Source organism: Balaenoptera acutorostrata, chromosome 4 (genome assembly GCF_949987535.1).
Source record: "Balaenoptera acutorostrata chromosome 4, mBalAcu1.1, whole genome shotgun sequence".
Lineage (NCBI taxonomy): Eukaryota > Metazoa > Chordata > Mammalia > Artiodactyla > Balaenopteridae > Balaenoptera > Balaenoptera acutorostrata.
This window is the reverse complement of record NC_080067.1, coordinates 138,319,855-138,338,826: the sequence shown is the minus strand read 5'-3', so window position 1 is coordinate 138,338,826 and position 18,972 is coordinate 138,319,855. Positions and strand designations below refer to the sequence as shown.

The following is an 18,972-nucleotide window of genomic DNA, read 5'->3' as shown; positions in this document are numbered from 1 at the left end:
CCAAAACATAGAAATAAAGACAAAAAAAAAAATAAGGTGTGGAACAAGCTTACATCTCTTGAGTTTAAAAACAGAAAAATTTTGTGTGCACTTTAAGAAATTGATGGTCTCCAGAAAAGCACCTGTGTAGGATAAATTATATAGTGTGCTTGGAGCCAGGTACCTTCTAAAGCTTGCTGCTTCTTTGGAAAACACTTTATTGTAATTAGTGGAGCCGATTTTATTCTTCAGAGGGAAAGAGATAATGGGGAAAACAGTGCCACATGTTATTAATGATCTGATTAATGTTGAGTAATTTTTTTTTTTCTCTTGGAGGAGGGACTGAAAACAACGGTGATTGTCAGAATGTCTGTCTTTTATTTCTTTATTGTCATTCTCAACGTTGGTGATGGGTGCTTTCTCTAATATTTAATAATCAATCTTTTTCTTCTGTCTCTTGCATTCAGCCATTCTCTTTCCTATTCTGTCTGATCCACATCATTTCACATCAGTTTGTCATCTGCCATCCGAGCACCAGTCAAGTTCTGGTATAGTAACTGTTTCAAGATCTACATTTCATGTGCAATTCATGTTATGAGTGTTATGAAAGTGATTGTTGCTAAATATAGCAGGTAACCGTGTTGCCCTATGGGTTGTGGACATATTCTGATCATTGCAGTTACTAAAATAATTGCAAAGAAATTCATTTATTCATACTCATTGTTATTATTCACATGTGACCATGGGCATTTATTTCATGGCTTCACTCTGTAGACCTGTGGCTTTGGATATTCTAATAACCATGGGCATTAAAAACAATAAAAATCACCTTGAAGGGGAGGATAAGTATTTTGGAAATTCTGCAGTAGCACTTTGTGTGTGTGTGTATGCACGTGTGTGTGTGCGCGCATGCGTGGATCTCTGTATATCCTAGCTGCATGCGTTTATGTTTCCTGAAGAAGTTTGATTGAAATGGAAGAATATGAGGAGAAATGGAAGAGAAAAACATTGGTGGATTTCAAGATCATGTTATTCTCTGTTTTAATGGACTCAAACTATTTATTGAAAAGACCTACATTATGTTTTGTTATTTCATCCTTTGAAGGAGTCATAGGAAGATGAAAAATTTTAAAAACATGCCAACTAAACAAATAACATTTGTCTTATGGTATGATTTGGGATTGCATTGTCTCAAAATGAATCAAATGCTTTCTATGTAACTTAAGTAAATGAACATTGGAAAACAAATTTGGACCATTTAAGTTGTTTTCCCAGCTGAATTTCTCTTGCGTTGTAATTGAACATTTTACAAGTGTAAAGCAGGCCGAATCTTTAGAATTACTACCTAAAAATATTCATTAATATTTGGAATTTTTCTTGCACATAGATGTATTGTGAACGTGGTAAGTTGTTCAACCTGCCTTGATACTGACTTGTAAATATTGGAGGAGCATGAAATTCTTGAGAGTTCTGATGATCTGATTTAGTTAATTCATTAGGATTTTCCCTTTATGTTAGACCAGCCATGACTAATGGGGGCTCATAATTGAGAAACATTTACCAAAATGATAAGACACATGGGTATATTGATCCAAAGTCCCATTTTTAAGGTAACTATTTACTGACCAAACCACGGGCTCTTGGGTTACAAATAAGATCATTATAATTTTTATGTTTGTTACATGTGCTCATTTTTATTTTTCAAAGTTATCAAGACATTGTAACTTAAGGAAGTTTGAAAAATACAGTGGTGGAGGGGAGGACAGACGGCCAGAACCACCCTTATTCCTGTTGCTCTGTTCTCTTTGCTTTGTTTAACACTTCAAGGTGTCGGCCGTTGTTTGGCGTTCTCTGTGCATCTGTATAAATGTTTTCAGCATGGAGCATTTAAGGGATGATGTCTCCATCAGGACCACCTTAAGACGTTTGGTGCCTGCCCGTGGCACCAAACATCTCTCTTTCTTACTGAGGTTTCAGGAGCCCGAAGCTTCTTAGGTGAGGTGGCTATTTGGGTCTGGTTTCCAGAAGACTGTCTAAGTGGCAGCCCCATTGGGAGTGTCTACAAAGTGTTGATTAATGATGACGATAAGGTTTCCAGGTGGATTTGTTCCTGTTGACCAAGACCCCATGAAGTTTCATTTCTCTTTCCCTCCCACCTCAGTTGGAAACAGATGGTGAACCAAAATATTTTGCTTCTAATTAAAGATTTCAGTGGGGATCTAGATCGGTGGGAAGCATTTGCAGCTTTTATCTCTGTGAGGGAAACTTTTCTTGCTTATCGTAGCACCCTAAGTATTATTATTTTGTTGTTTGTCTCGGCGGCCTTTGACAAGCAGTAGGTAGCACACTTTGAAACTTCCCTACTTTTGCTTCCCTGGCTTACCCATCCACCCTGGGTATTTGACATCAATGATCTGGGTCTGACATACACTGAGCATTTGGTTTTCAGTACCGATAATGAAAACCCGAAAGCCAGGTGCAAGGAAGGTGCTGCCTCAATGGTGCCTGTGTTCGGATGGTGGGCTTCAGACTATCACGTTACTCAGAATAGGATACACGTTGGAGGTTCCCAAGAATCACTATAGAAAACTTCTTTATCATTCTGCTAGGCGTTTAGAACAAACTCACTTCTACTTTCCATAACTGTGCTTTTCTCTAATGCAGGATCCCTGTCTTGGATGTGTGTTTAATTACGAGGCAAAGTCACCACTCTCCCCAACTTCCATGTTCTGCAAGCCCCTTCCCACACTCCTGAAGACTGCCTCACACAGTATCTGGCACACTTCAGAATTTGTTAGGTGTAATTGAATGACTATTATTGGAATAATTATTAGAATGTTCTTAGTTTGGCTTTAAAATTTGGGGCCGGGGGGAAGAAGGTAAACAGAAAGAGCATTAAACCAGTGAAAAATTAACTTCACTTATTTTGAAATAATTCTCATCAGTTGAGCTTTTGGTGTGAAGAGATTTTATGTTTATGAAAAACTTCAAATTTACAAAGAGTAGGGAATAATGTAATAAACTTCTGTGTCACCATCACCAAGGTTCTATAATATCAAATTATGTTTCATCCATTTACTAACTCACTCCCACCCCCTGCTCTGAATGATTTTGGAAGCAGATTCCAGACATCGTATCTTTATCTACTAGTACTTCAGGATAAATCTCTAAAAGATAAGGATGCTTTAAAAAAAGACTTGATGGAAACATTTTCTCTCTAGCAATACGTTTTCATCTTGCCATGTAACTTTTGAAGAGCATTTTTTTCTTTTTTCCTCTGCATCTTCTTGAATGTGAATTGAGGATGTTAGTTATAAAACCATGTTTCCACTGTTGCCTTTTCCACAAAGTTAATTCACGAATGACTTCCTAGATAGAAAAAAATCATTTGACCCATCCTGACCAGTGGAGAAGGCCTGGAAATTTCAATCCTTAACTGCTTTAGAATTGTTTTCTTTGGGCAAGTCATTCATTGTGTTTCCAAAGTTGGACACATGCCTGTCTTCGCTGCCCCCGGAGGGAGTCTCACTCGGGGTGTATATAAATAAGACTGAAATCCAAATGCCTTGTCTATACACCGACTCACTTGCAAATGAACTGTGAACAACTGTCCCAGTGTCCCCATGTGGTTAAAAAAATAAGTTTGCCTGGGCACAGCTTTCTTCTGTCACTGTAAATCCTTCCTTGCCTTTCTTGTCACTTTTCTTCTCTAATCACCTATGTATGTTGGAAATTATGTTTAAAGGCCTTTTGGGTCTGATAGGTTTTCTTGCAAACCCAGTGTTAAAGAGCGTAATGGATCAGATAGGCAGAAGTGAGGATGTGACTTTTTTGTTTCCATTGATCATAAGACACCCATGGGATATTATTAATATATTCAATGAAAATTAAAGTTTGGGTTTTGGGTGTAAACCTTGTAAGAAGTATAGAAATTTTATACCTCCCTTCAGTAACAAATCACCATTATTCTCAGGAATAGATGACAATGTATCAGTGGAAATCTAATTACGTCTATTTACTATTGGAAAGACATTTTCTCTTCTCCTCTTTTTTTTTTGTTTTGGTCCCAGGCACATAGACTGGATCATTCTGCTCATTACCTGCGCCTGAAATTTCTAATAGAAAACAAAATGCAACACTACGTGCCAAAGCCCGAGGAGGACATTTATGAGCTGGTAATGTTTATGTCTATTGTCCAAGTACATGCTGTAGGAGACTATTTTTAAATTATATGTGTGCTCATGCTAATTGTGGTTGGTGGAGTGGAACAAATTCTAAAATAAATGAGCCTCATTCAGCGCTCTTAAGTTTGTGGAGATGGCCTTACGTATCACAATATTTTTGCAGAGTGAAAATGCCACCTTAGTTTATGCAGGGAATGATGCTGTGCTATCATGAAAAATTGAAATCCAGAACTGACTCTCAGATAGAATTTTAGTTATTATGCCTAGCTTTCCTTGTAGCTTTGACAGTCTTATGTTTTAAATGGGTGACTCAAAGGTGAGCTGGCTGTTGTCAGATAAAAAGTACTAACTCCGATTTTGTATGACTTCTCCCTGCATGTTGAAATTGGTGGGTGAAATCCTGTTGGGTGAAAAAGCTGCCATCTAATTATGTGTCCTGGCCTTTTGGAATTGTATTTATTATATAGATTCTTGGGCACACTTACGTGGGTTTGAGTTTCATGATGGGACTTGGGTCCTGAACTGGATCTGGATTTTTATATTGACTCTGTTGCTTACTAATTATGTGGTCTTGGCAAAAAAAAAAATGAGGTGATAATACTTTCTAGGATTTTGCAAAGATTAGAGATAATGGTTCACATAGTAGATGCTCAGTAAATGGTTGTCATGGTAACATGGTAAAATAATGACAAGTTCCTTTTTTGTTAGCCAAAGGGTACATTTTTCAGTTCCAGGAAAGAAACATTTTGGGAGCCAGGCCCCTTCACTTGGAGTTTGTTCTTCTTTCTCTGCACTTAGTCATTCCTCTGGGGGCCACCGAGCTTCTTGCCATGGATCTGTGAATGATAACAGTATGACTTCAGACAGCCTTTCACCACAGAAAACAGAACTGAAAATTGAAACCCGTATAGTCTCTTTTTTGAAAAGGGGAAGCGTGATTTAAAATTTAGTATGTTTAGTAGGGAATTTTGTTTCTAATCAATTTTTTTTGAGGTTTACTTTCTCCACAATAAAACATCAATTTTGAGCACACAGTTCGATGAGTTTTGGCAAATGTATACAGACAGTTGTGTTTCCAGCACTACAGTCATAATTTAGAACTGCGGTCCCCAACCTTTTTGGCACCAGGGACAATTGTTTCATGGAAGACAGTTTTTCCACAGACCGGGGGGTGGGGGATGGTTTCAGGATGATTCAAGCGCATTACATTTATTGTGCACTTTATTATTCTTACATTGTAGTATATAATGAAGTAATTATACAACTCACCATAATACAGCATCAGTGGGAGCCCTGAGCTTATTTTCCTGCAACTAGATGGTCCCATCTGGGGGTGATGGGAGACAGTGACACCTGAAGTGTGTTGCTTATGTCTAGTCTACTCCATAAGATGCAGCTTAATTGTCACTTTCCACTCACCGATAGGGTGTTGATATGAGTCTGCAAGCAGTTGATTTATTATGGTCTCTGTGCAGTCAAACCTCTCTGCTAATGATCATCTGTATTTGCAGCCACTCCCCAGCGCTAGCATCACTGCCTCAGCTCCACCTCAGATCATCAGGCATTAGATTCTCATAAGGAGTGTGCATCCTAGATCCCTCACATATGCAGTTCACAGTAGGGTTCGAGCTCCTATGAGGATCTAATGCCACCGCTGACCTGACAGGAGGCAGAGCTCAGGCGGTCATGCGAGTGATGGGGAGCGGCTCCAAATACAGATGAAGCTTTGCTCGCTCACCCGCCGCTCACCTCCTTCTGTGCGGCCCGGTTCCTAACAGGCCGTGGACCACTCCTGTTCCGTGGCCCAGGGGTTGGGGACCCCTGATTTAGAACATTTCTATCATCTTAAAAACTTCCCTCATGTCCCTCTAAGTGTTTATAATGAAATATAAGAGAGGGTGTGCTTTTATTATACTCTTATCATGTCACGAAATAGAAGAACGAAATGACCATTTTCAACCATCACTTAAATCACTAAGTTTAACACACAGGAGGAGGGTGCTTTTAACAGTGGCTGATTTATTTTTTTCTCTGGCATGGGGAAAGCCCTGACTTTGTGCTCTGTGAGTAGAGGAGAGAAAACCCTTTTTCTTACTTAAGAAAGGAAAGTGCTTTGCTGGTAACACTGGAACAGCTATTAGATCGTATATTTTGCATTTCAGAGTTAATGAATCTTCTCTGTCCTAAATGACAGGGATCACGCCTAAGCAACTTCCATGTCCTTCGTATCTTACACACAGTACATGCTTAAGACATACCTTTTGAAATTATATTGACTCCCTTATTATTCTTAAGTCTTGGCCATTGTGCGGTCTCATCCAGTATAGGAGACTAAGGTGTACCACACTTACTCTGTATCTACACTGCTATATGCATATTATAATTACAATTATTTAAAAAAAGAATCTAAAATACGGAGAGATTATGGTATTCTTTCTTGCCCTGTTACAGAAAGTCTCCAACTCTGAGATTCCTGAGGAAGTAAATGCCATAGTCTTACTCACTTTACTGTTCAGATTGTGAGTGAGTATTACTCACGGGCACCTCTTGTTTTTACCAAGATTTTAAACTTTTTTGTTCTTAGGATATCTTTGGCAGCCTGGTAAAAGCCCCTAAGTCCCATATCAGAATAATGTTTTCAATTGCATGAAACATATAGAATACATAGGATTACCTATGGCCTAATTGTGTTGAAATAGTTATCAAAAATATTTTTTAAATTATAGATAATATACGTGCTTACTTATTAGCTCGTTAAATAACAAGACCCAGCGTAGGTCTAACACCTGCCACTGTTTTGGAGTGGTGATGCGCATAACTGGTATTTTGAGATACTGGCAGCAACTAGAATGTGGTATAAAAATAACTGTGATTTCTGTTTCTGACAAGGTCACAGGCATTGCTCATATTGCCGTGTTTGTTGCCTCCGTTCATTTATAATTGAAGGAAATGCTAAGTTTCAGTTACAGGTTAGTGAATATAAAAATTTCAGGCTTTTTCACCATCCCAGTTCACAGACCCCTTGAATTCTATCCATACGTCCATGGTTTCCAATCCGTGCTTTCGACCATTAAGTTGGTATGAAATGTCATTCCAGGGCAGGGGGTTTCTGAACACACAGTGTTCTTGGATGCTTTTTGAGATTTTACAGATAGTTGATTTATTGTCCCTTACTGAACAAGTATCAGGCCACCAATGGCTAATTGGTTTCCATAACCCACCTCCATTTTATTTTTGCTGGACTAGCGAAGCTCACAGGTGTTTGAAGTCCTGTCCTGAAAAATGACTCATTCACAGACGACTGTCCCAAAACATTTCATTCTCTGCTACTGTTTTGTCAAGTATTCTTGAGTAGTAAGGTCAATAGTTATTAGCGAAAGTGTGTACTACATCTTAAAGATCTTTTTGGAGAGTCTAGTGCATTTATTTGGTGGGGCTGGGGATTCTTTTGCTCATGAAAGACCATGAATAGTTAGTTTTCTACTTCTCTACTTATCTGCTTTGCTAATATAAGTGATACCCGTTTGGCTACTTTTTCATGATTAGTTGGTTATTGGGTCCAATCTGTAGAATGCTAATGAATATGGAGGCCCTGGGTTTTTTGAAAACCCATATTAAATCTGTTTTTCTTTTTTTTTTTTTTTTTTAAATTAATTAATTTATTTATTTATTTATTTTTGGCTGTGTTGGGTCTTCGCTTCTGTGCGAGGGCTTTCTCCAGCTGTGGCAAGCGGGGGCCACTCTTCATCGCGGTGCGCGGGCCTCTCACCATCGTGGCCTCTCTTGTTGCGGAGCACAGGCTCCAGTCGCGCAGGCTCAGTAGTTGTGGCTCACGGGTCTAGTTGCTCCGCGGCATGTGGGATCCTCCCAGACCAGGGCTCGAACCCATGTCCCCTGCATTGGCAGGCAGATTCCCAACCACTGCGCCACCAGGGAAGCCCCTAAATCTGTTTTTCTTAAAGTGACAGGTGGGCGTAAAGAGTTTGCAGAAACACTGATTGATCGATTGATTCATTCTTCCAGCAAATATTTATTTAGCGTTTCTTGTGTGCCAGGCACCGTGCTAGCTGTTCTAGGCACTGAGATACACAGGAAAATCTCTACTCTTCTTGGAAAATACATTCAAGTTTGTGGAGACAGATATAAAAACATGTAAATATTTTTAACAAAAACAAGTAAATGTGTAATATTTCCCGGGATGTTAAGAGCGGGGAAAGAAAAAGTTAGGACAAACAGACAGAGAAAGATAGACATCTAAAAGCGATCGTGCTGCTCCTTTAGATGTGATGTTTGAACAGCGTGGTGACTGAGGTGAGAAAGTGAGTCATAGAGGTATTTTGGAGGAAAGTGTTCTAGGCTCAGGAAACAAAGCTGGGTAAGGCCTGGCAAGGGGAGGGGGTTGATGGTAGAGGTGGTTTACTCATGTTTGAGAAGGGTAAGTGAGGGAGTGGTGGGGAGAGGGAAGGTGGGGTGGGGGAGGGGTTTGGATGCACAAGGAGGGAGGATGCAGCAGAGGGGTCAGGAGGGCTTGTAGGGCCCAAGTGAGAAGGGAAAGCCCAAGAGAGGAAAGGCATTATTTGACTCCTGTCTTAATAGGCTCACTGCGGCTACTGTGTGGCCCATGAACCTTAGGGCCTTAGGGAAAGAGCTGGGAGAGCAGGCAGGAGGCTAGTGAGCTGTTGTTCAGGCCATGGGTGATGGTCACTTGGACGAGGCACGCCAAGGAGACCTGGTAAGAAATGAATGTGATTCCGTGATAATTCAAGTGCCAGGGTAATCAGATTGTTTCTTAACGTCTGGTGGTGTTTAATCTGGTTTTTGAAAAGAGGGGAAACATGCAGCATCACTGATTTAATAAAAATAAAAGGGGGCTTCCCTGGTGGCGCAGTGGTTAAGAATCCACCTGCCAATGCAGGGGGACACGGGTTCGAGCCCCGGTCCGGGAAGATCCCACATGCCACAGAACAACTAAGCCTGTGCACCACAACTACTGCACCTGTGCTCTAGAGCCCGCGAGCCACAACTACTGAAGCCCACGCGCCTAGAGCCCGTGCTCCACAACAGGGGAAGCCACCGCAATGAGAAGCCCGCACACCGCAGCAAAGAGTAGCCCCCGCTTGCGGCAACTAGAGAAAGCCTGCGTGCAGCAATGAAGACCCAACACAGCCATAAATAAATAAATAAACAAATAAATTTAATAAATAAATGGAATGTGTGTGATACTTCTTTGCTAAAGATACATTTAAAACTACAAAATTTCAAAATTTCTGGTTTCAGATATTATGATTGCATCGAAAATATATTTTAACGTGCAGCTCCTTCTTGAAATTTTACATGTTTTAGAGCTTTTTACCAAACCCAATTTTGGTCCAGCCAGCCTAAGGACCGTGGCCAAGGGCCCTGTCTATATTATACTAAGTTATTGTCTGAAACTGGTAAAAAACACAAAGACTTTCACACCAGTTACAAAGAAGAGAGGAGGTAATATTATAAAAGAATAGGAAAGCTTATTTACAAAGCTAAATTCCCATGGGATCTATGGAAAACCATTTGGAATTTTCCAGATGATTAGAACAAACGGTGATATACTGCCACCTAGGGGGAGAGTTTGGCTCTCAAGGAAATGGAAAAAATTAAACTAAGCTTCAAAATACGTCGAAGTGAATACATTTCATAACATTTTATTGAGCATTCCATGACATTACAAATTAATCATAAAATTGATTAGATTTGGTATGTATAGTTTTGGTGACTGTAATTTTCTGAACTAAAGATCAGTAGATCTAATAGAACTGATTTCTTCTAACTTCAGAATGCATTGGTTTGAAACTTTTTCTGAAGTATAGAAAGAAAACCACATGAAATTATGCCCTCAACATTAAGTCATGCATTTGGTGGAAGCTGCATTAAGTTAGGGTGTTCTAGAGGATCCAGGCCGTTGGGTCAGTGATCCCAGCCCCTGCCCCACCCCTTGGCTTTCTAGTATTACAGCAGCCTGTCTTCCAGACTCCTGAATCCTAAGCATTGTGCTCTCCTCTCCCACCTGTCAACTGCCCTAAGAAAGTGAAGAGAAAGAACCCTGCATTTTTTTCATACTTGTCTGAACAAAATTATTTCTGGACAAATGACTAAGATGAGGGCAAGTTTAAATAATCACGGAGACTTGTCTTTAGTGCTAAAGGACAGTTTTCTGTTATTGACTTTGGCTCAAAATAGATTTTCATTTTGAAATTAAATGACAAATTTTAAGTTCTATATGAGCCTTTGACACGTTAATTTGTTTTGGAATTTCTATCAAATTTTGGAAGTGGCCTTTGGCTTACTTACTGAAGAAGTAAGGTGTGGTACCCCTGAGTCCCTCCAGGAAACAGTCTGGGAGGCATTATAGTGTAATGGGGAGAACTTCAGTGCTGGAGCCGGTGAGACCTGGGTTCCAATCCCAGCTCTGCCCAGGCTGGTCTTTTGACCTTAGGAAAGTACTTTCTCTGTAGCCTTTTTCTCTTCATTTGTAAAATGGGGATCACATTTGTCTCATAGAGAGCATGTAAGGGGCAAGAACACATGGTAAAACCTTCGTAAGTTACCGTCCATGATGATGCTAGGTCCAGACATCTAGTATAAATTAAATTAATTGAAATGAAGTTTCTCTGTGAACTGCCAGTTACTCTTATTTTTTTTTCCATGTTTTCTTGGGTTTCTGAGAGAGGTGATTGATTTATGTACTTCAGTGTTTTCAGTAATTTGGTATAATCTAATGGCTAAAAGAGAATATTATCATTTATATAATCTGTCGTCTGTTTTAATGCTATAATTTTTCTCTGCGTATTTGTACTATTGTGCACTTTTTGAGCCAAAATGGTATATGAACAGAAGAGAATGGAAGCACAGAGATTTCTCCTATTCCTATGGATCCCATATCAAGATCTTTATAACCTCTTCTTGATGTTAATAATTTTTTTCCCCAGTACTGAAGATTTTCGATTACTTTAGCATTATTTTTCAGGTGTGCGATAGATATAGGGTGGGAAAAGACATACAGAGTGATGTCAAGGAATTTATTTAGAAAATGGAACTGGAGCTAAATCTGGGAATGTGAGTTTTAAGTTTCCAGTTTGAGTCTTAATGGGGTCAGTTCAAGAAAAATACTGGGATGTGATGAGAATTTGATTTCAAATTCTGAAAAAATAGATTTACAAATTGATGACTATTCCTAAGTTATTTTTAATGAAGTCTTAATTAGGCTTCTCTTTGTCATTTTCAGCTGTACAAAGAAATTGAAATTTGTCCAAAAGTCACTCAGAACATCCAGATTGAGAAGTCAGATACAGCCGGTGATAATTATGGTATGTTTCTTTTTCTTTGATCTTTGGTGTTCTTCACGTTGAAACAATTCCTGTGTAAACATGCACTTATTTACAATTCAATAAAATGCCTTTGGGGCCTATTTAAAACAGATAGCCCATCTGGCTTCTGTGCTCTGCCGAGCAGCCAAAATAAGGGGAAAAAGATATTTACCCTGGGTATGATGAAGGTTTCAGCTTTAAATTTTGTAACTTTAATCATCGGGGTTCGCCTGTAATAAAAAAGAAATGAATCCACTGGGAGGAGATTATTTTATTTTATGATATACCCTAGTAATGAAGAAATTATCCTTTCGTACCTCTATCCCCCAAATATATGTATTAATTCTCCTTTCCCTCACAAATGATGTTAAAGGAACTTATTTTGGTGGGAGTCAGGGTCCCCAAGACCACCCCTGGGTTTTTTGGTTCACTAAGAGGACCCACTGGACTCAGCTTATTCATGACCACGGTTTATTACAGCAAAACTATACAAAATAGCATCAGTAAAAGGGAGAGGCACATGGGGTGAAGAGCGAAGAAACCAGGTACCAGCTTCCAGAGTCCTCCCCAGTCACACAGAAGTCCATAATTCCCCCAGCAACAAGCTGTGACAATGCGTGTGAACTGTTGTCTGGTAGGAAGTTTGTTAGTGACTCAGTGCCCAGGATTTTTATTGAGAGGCTGGTCATGTAGGCACCCTCTGCCCAGCATATACCAAAATTCCAGCCCCCCAGGAGGAAAGCAGGTGTTCAGCACAAACCACGTTGTTTGTACAGATTTTAGACACAATGAGCTACATTAGGGTGTTGGGAACCCTCCCAGAATCCAAGTTCCCAGATGCCAGCCAGGAGCCAAACTGATAAGTAGGCCTTTCAAAGAACAGCAGTAAGGCTTGCTCTGTTAAGGCTTTCCTATTGTCTACATTCTGGTGTAGTTAAGTATGTAATCCTTTCCACAGATTTAAGACTAGTCTTCTTAGCATTACACTTTATGACTTGGATAGTAGTGAAGTTGGTGCTTGAGTGAAATACATAGGGAAACCCATATGCTGTGTCAGGGCTAGATCAGTCAGGAGGGCGAGGTTAGCTGAGGAAATGACAGTCACCAAAAAAAGAAATTCTTTCTCCTGTTCACCATGCATCCTCTGTGGGTTGCCTGGGACCCTTTCTGTATGTTGTCCTCACTCTAGGACCCAGGCCTGCAGCACCTGCCACCTGGGACATTGTCTGTCTCCTGGCAAAGGGGAAAGAGGGAAGGTGGTGATTTGGGTGCTGGCTCACTCCCAATTGACTTGTCAAAGCAAGTAACTGGAGGGGGGGATGGGTAGGTGGGCAGAAGAGTGTAGTCCTACTATGTACTGGAAAAAAGGAAAACTAGAAGACCTGGTGGAAAGATATAAAGGTCACTGCATATACTCGCTTACTGCGTATTTCTCTCTGAATTAACTTATTAGGCTTTTTAACATTTGAAAGTCTTCAAACCCTTTACTGGGCAGCAGCATCTTCAGTATCCCTGCCGAAGCCTCTCCCGCAGGCATCGAGTTCACCTCTCAGAGCACTCACTGGAGTGCTTTGGCCTAATGAAGAGAACCTAATTTCCAACCCCTGGCCACTTGCAGTTACACCCTCACGCTGTTTACTTCTTGACCTTAAAACTAAAGACAGCATGAAGCCAGAGGACATTTTTGATGGCAAGGGATAAATGTGTCTGAAGGCTTATTATGCAGCGGAAGCATGACCTCAGTAATTAAAGCAGTAATTGGTAGCAGTGCTACAAATAAGCATCTGGGTCCTCCAAACTGAAATGTACCATATCCGTTCCTCTTTTGTCTTTGGTTTAGTTAATTTCTCTTGAGTAAGGGGAAAATGTAGCAAGAAGCAAGACAGGGCTGAATTTCAGAGCTCTTGGAATCAAATGCTAAGGTGGACTGCTTTTGGGGACTTCCCTGGCGGTCCAGTGGTTAAGACTCTGCCCTTCCACCGCAGGGGGCGCGGGTTCCATCCCTGGTTGGGGAATTAAGGTCGCATGTGCCGTGCAGCGCAGCCAAAGAAAAAAAAAGATGGATTGGTTTTGGGACTCAGAAATAGAAACTGGGCATAGAACCGCTATATTTTTTATCCTTTTTTTTTTTTATTAAAGTGGCTGAAGTACTCACAGAACCTGTTTACATTTCCATGCTGAAGCTGTTACAGGGCATCAGACATCAACCCAGAGGGTACTGTTGGCCGTGCTTCTCACATGACCTGACATAAAGAAGCAGGGGTTTGGGGGGGTTTGTTTTCATTTCCGATCTGTCATGGAGCACCCCTGCTTTTGTAAACTACAAAATCCCTTGCTTAGAGGTTGTGGCAGTGTCAGATGCTGAGGTTCGCAGTGCTGTAGTCTTGCTTTCTGTCCTTACATCGCTGTCAGTTGCAGCCTATCTGTAGTGGTTCCTGGACTTCACCTTGGAAAGCCGCCACGCATGGCTAATAACCTTAGGTAAAATCATTTATTCTCAGTGCCCAGTTCGATGTTGGCAGAAGGCGTTCCCACAAGTAGCTAAAGAGTCCCCGAGTCCTAAGAAGACCTGGTTGTCTCTGACCTCAGACTCTACCAAGGATTCTAAATTCAGCCCACCTCTCTCTGACATTAGCACCTAAGTGCAGCTTCCTGCTATACATCAATTTCAGTATATGTAAGTTACTAGCACACATCAGCACACATACAAGATCTAACTATAAACCAGATGCTGCTTTCTATTGTAGAATGCTTTAGGGAGGAAATTATGACTTAATAATTCCACTGACTAAACAAATGGAAAGATTTAACACTTGCCTAATTTCTCTCTCTTGCCCCTCCCTCTACCTCAGCCCTCAGGACTCTCTCAGACTTGTTGTTGAAGTTAGTTCAAATAGTTTTGTAATAGACTAAGCATGATCCCCTAGGCTGCCTTGAAGTGGATGAATGCATCATTTCAGCAACTGAGTATTCCTTCTTCTCTGGGGACTGGTTAGACTATTAGACTTTTGGTCTTGTGTCCCCTCTATGTCAGAGATGTCTGCACTTTTCTCACTTTCTCTCTTTCACTGTATCCTGGACTCTGGTTTTGAGTACTTCTATTTTGTTTACTTTGTTGTCCTGATTTATCTTTGGTCATGAATTTCAGTATGAGGAAACTTCTGGTTATTCAACATATGAGTCTGTCTTCTTCGTTTCTTCACTTAGTTTTAATCACTTCCTTCATTCTCAAGATCATATGCCATTCATGGTGCCTCCTGGTCTTTGTAACTCTTAAGCCTTCTGATGGGTGGATATATTGGGTTTATATTGAATAACTCCCTCTGTCTTCTGGTGGCAGTCATTTTGGACCGTATTACATTGGTCTGCTGGGAATTACATTGCTGCTATCCTATTTAAAAGAAAAAAATATGCTGACTTGAGCGGCTGCCATCAAAAAGTCTACAAATAACAAATTTTGGCGAGGATGTGGAGAAAAGGGAACCTTTCTACACTGTTGGTGGGAACGTAAATTAGTGCAGCCTCTATGGAAAACAGTATAGAGGTTCCTTAAAGAAACTAAAAATAGAACTACCATATGATCCAGCACTCCCGCTCCTGGATATATATCCGGAAAAAACTAAAACTCTTAATTCAAAAAGATGCATGCACCCCAAAGTTCATAGCAGCACTATTTACAGTAGCCTGGACATGGATACAGTGGAATATTATTCAGCCAGAGAAAAGAATGGAATGTTGCCATTTGTAGCAATCTGGATGTGCCTAGAGAATATTATTTCACAGCTTAGCAAAATAAGTCAGAGAAAGACGAATACTATATGATATCACATATGGAATCTAAAAAATAATACAAATGAGTACATATTTGTTACTGTAGGAGATGGTGATAATCCCCACCTTCCCTCCAGTGTGCAGATAATTGGCATCTTGAAAGGCAGGCTGCTCTTTGGGACTCTTGACATCCTTAGTGGTAAGGAAGGAAGGCAACAAATGAATACCCATCTCCACTGACTTTGGTTTAAGGTGACTTGTAGTAGGCTCTCAACACATCACCTCTCCTGACAATGTGTTCATTTTATTTTTAATAGAATAAAATTTGAATTAAAAATATAATTAAAAAATTTGGTCTCAGAACTTTATAAAATGGTAGCATTTTTGAAAGGAAATGCCTGTATTTTAATGAATTCTATTCATCCTCTCCCTGATGTAGTCCTTGATTCTGTATCTATTCTAACAGATAAAAGAAAAAGAAAATCTCTGCTGCGATGCAGATAAATACGCCTGTGTTAAGGCTAATGTCATTTAAGTGGCTCGTGTCTAAAATTATTTTTATTTCAGTGGGACTTCTTGAAGAGTAATCTGAAAGTTAGAAGTTGCTGTAAGAATGGAATTTAAAATAAGAGAATAAAATAAAGGCTTTGGAAAGTCCTCAGGGGGTGGGCGCGTATAGTTCCCTATCCGAGGGAGTTTCGCTACCCTAGTGGGTGATGGCATTTGGCAGTTTTGCCTACGTGTGGGTATCTATTTCCTGGTCCTGTGAATGATACAAAAAAAACATGTGTTCATTATGACATGAACTGAGAAGTCTCAGTAAATCCCTGGGCCCCAGTCTTTTAATTAATTATTCTATTTTGTTGTTAGTTGCCTGCTTATTTTTTGAAACCACTGTTTTTTCCTTTGTCTAAGCCTTATTTTTCTCCCAGAGCTGAAATCATTCATGTTATATCTTTACAATTGTATTAATTTCCATTGCCCTTTTAAGATTATCTACCAAAGTATTTTATCCTGAGGGAAAGTCGGTGTTGGTTGTGGACATTGCATTGATTGATCAGAAAGAGTTTTACATGAGACTGTCTAGAAACAGAGGTGACCAAGGCTTGTAGCCATAGGATTGGGAGCACTTAGAACCTCAGGGCCTTGTTCTGCCTTATTTTCCGAAGGATGTAGCAAAACCCAAGATTAATTAACTAATGGGCTTTGAGCTCTGGAAGCCTAGACAGGTATAAGATAATCTTATGATCAAACACTAGGAAAATGTGCAGTCCATCAGTTTCAATATGAAGAAGGATTTCTAAAGTTTGTTGCTACTTCTCCCTGTTTGCAGAATTTTACTAATTAAAGCAGTGTCCACACAGCAATATATATGGATGAACACACATCATACAGTTGTTCTGTTGACATGTCCTAGGACATAGATTTGCTGAAAAAAGTCAAGGGGACCCAGATGAGATAAGCTGATTGTTTCTGTTTTGTGCCATGGAGGGAACTGTGAAAAAAAAAGCAAAACTATGGCATTTATTAGCAAGCAGAGTAAAACAAAATCATTTTCTTCCATTTGAGTTGATAGGTAGGTTGTATGAAGATAGATGTACCTGGTAATATTAATTTTTACAGTGACTTCTTTTAGAGTGATCTAAACATACATTTTTCTGCTTTGTGGAACAATATGAACAAGGAAAAACTATAACCCCAAGCAGTGAACATAGCTAGTTCACAGCAGATTCTTCTTATTGTTCTCTCAACACTCAGAGGGTGTGAGCCTTACCTGGCTGTCTCTGTTTCCTAGGCTTTTCACTTTCTTCTGTGGAAGAAGATGGTGTTCGAAGGCTCTACGTGAATAGTGTAAAGGAAACTGGCTTAGCTTCCAAGAAAGGTAAGTTACTAAGTGTCTTGTCTTGACTTGTCTGTCTTCATTTCCCTTTTGGGTTTCTCTAGTTGGTGCATGAGAAGGATATGCCCAAAGGTTCACCCCTGAAGAGTATTTAAATGTTGTCTCATCGAAAACTCTTCCAGGGAATACGAGTATTATTTCCATCAGCTCAATTGTGCAAGGAATGTTGCCTTCTTGGATTTTAAATCTGATTTTGAGCCCATCTCCATGGGGTTGATGGGAAGTTCCCTTCTAATCAGAAGTGGTTGTCCTTCCCTACCATCTGGGATGGAATGGAGGTCCCAGGGATCTTCTTGAAGCAAATTATTCGGGAAGACCCCTCTGTGCTTTGGTCTGCACTGGTTGAAGCTGACATTGGCCTTTGCCTGAGCTTGCAAAGCTCCTTCATGTTCTGTTGCTGCCATTCATAGAGGAATCTTTGTAGAAGTTGAGAACCTAGGGGTTCAGGATCCTGACTTCCTGCCCTCCTTAGAGAGCTCTTCTCTGCTACACCCTGCCTGCAGCCCTACAAGGGCTCATAGTGTTGTCTGTCTAGGCTACTTGTGGAACCCCAGCTCTCCATACTTTTTCTACTCTGAGAGAATCATTTCAACCTAGATTTTTTGCTTCCTATGTTAGTTTCCTAGGGCTGCAGTAGCAAATTACCACAAACTGAGTGATTCAGAACAATAGAATGTATTCTCACACAGAGGCCCTTCAAACTTCTGGCCTCCTGATGTTTTCTCATCAGGAGGCCAGAAGTTTGAAATCAAGGTATTGGCAGGGTTGTTTCCTTCTGGAGCCTCTGCAGGAAGAATCTGTTTCACGGTTCTTTCTAGATTCTGCTGGCTGCTAGTAACCCATGGCATCCTTGGCTTGTAGCTGCATCACTCTAATTTCTGCCTCTGTCCTCACATGGCCCTCTTTCCTGTGTGTCTCTCTGTCTTTACATGGCCTTCTTATAAGAACACCAGGCATTGGATTTAGGACCCACCCTACTCTGGTATGACTTCATCCTGACTTAATTACATCTGCAAAGACCCTATTTCCAAATAACGTCACGTTCTGGGTGGACATGACTTTTGGGGGGAACGTTCTCAAGTCACCATACTCACTGTAAATGCATTGGGCAGGTAGGTAGGGCTTAAAATCCACCTTCATTTCATTCTTCTTGCTATGGAATTTTTAGCTTCATCCAGGCAGTGGCAAAATAATGCCCATTGAATATAAAAGTCCAACATGTCTTGGTCAGTTACACTTGGATGTGATACCTGTATCTGTTCTGCTAGAGGACGGTGGAGCAGCTGGGAGAGGATGGAATGCCTGCCTACCTTTCCCACCTCCTCCCATGTTCTGGGGCAGCTTAGTTCTGGGTGTTCATGGCTTACAAACTCCCTGTGCAGCTTACTTTGCCCTGTGCTGTCAGCACCGGAGAAGTGCTACCCACAGACTTGGCTCTGCACAGAGATGGCAAAGGTGTGCCCAATCGGAAACAAAGTTCAAGTAATTTATCTACTGCTAACGGCCATGGACAAGGATTTTCCTTCATTTTCCTTCCATGTTTTCGAGGCCAAAGGCAGGCCGGAGGCCAGAGTTTGACGCATTCAAAGCATATCTCAGCTAAGAGCAGAGGTGACGGGGCTTATTCCCCTTTAAACCCCAATCTGATTTTTATCTCTTTCAGCACGAGTGTGCCTGTTGGCGTGCGGGGGTGGGGAAATACGCTGCCCTGGTTTTAGTCACATCCTGTTTTAGTCCTTTGAATCCAGGAACACTGGTGTTAGATAAAAACAAACAGTCGTCTGCTGCAACTCCC

The 18,972-nt window shown here is 40.6% G+C and overlaps 1 protein-coding gene across 8 annotated transcripts in view; it reads left to right on the top strand.

The window, feature by feature from the left end:
• TIAM1 (TIAM Rac1 associated GEF 1) overlaps positions 1-18,972 on the top strand; it is a 407,741-nt gene that overhangs the window by 325,520 nt on the left and 63,249 nt on the right. For all 8 annotated transcript variants that reach the window (XM_057545316.1, XM_028166880.2, XM_057545319.1 and 5 more), the window contains 3 exons: positions 4,050-4,154; positions 11,425-11,506; positions 17,073-17,159. In XM_057545316.1, the coding sequence (XP_057401299.1) occupies positions 4,050-4,154; positions 11,425-11,506; positions 17,073-17,159 (274 nt within the window). The remainder of the gene's footprint in view (positions 1-4,049; positions 4,155-11,424; positions 11,507-17,072; positions 17,160-18,972) is intronic.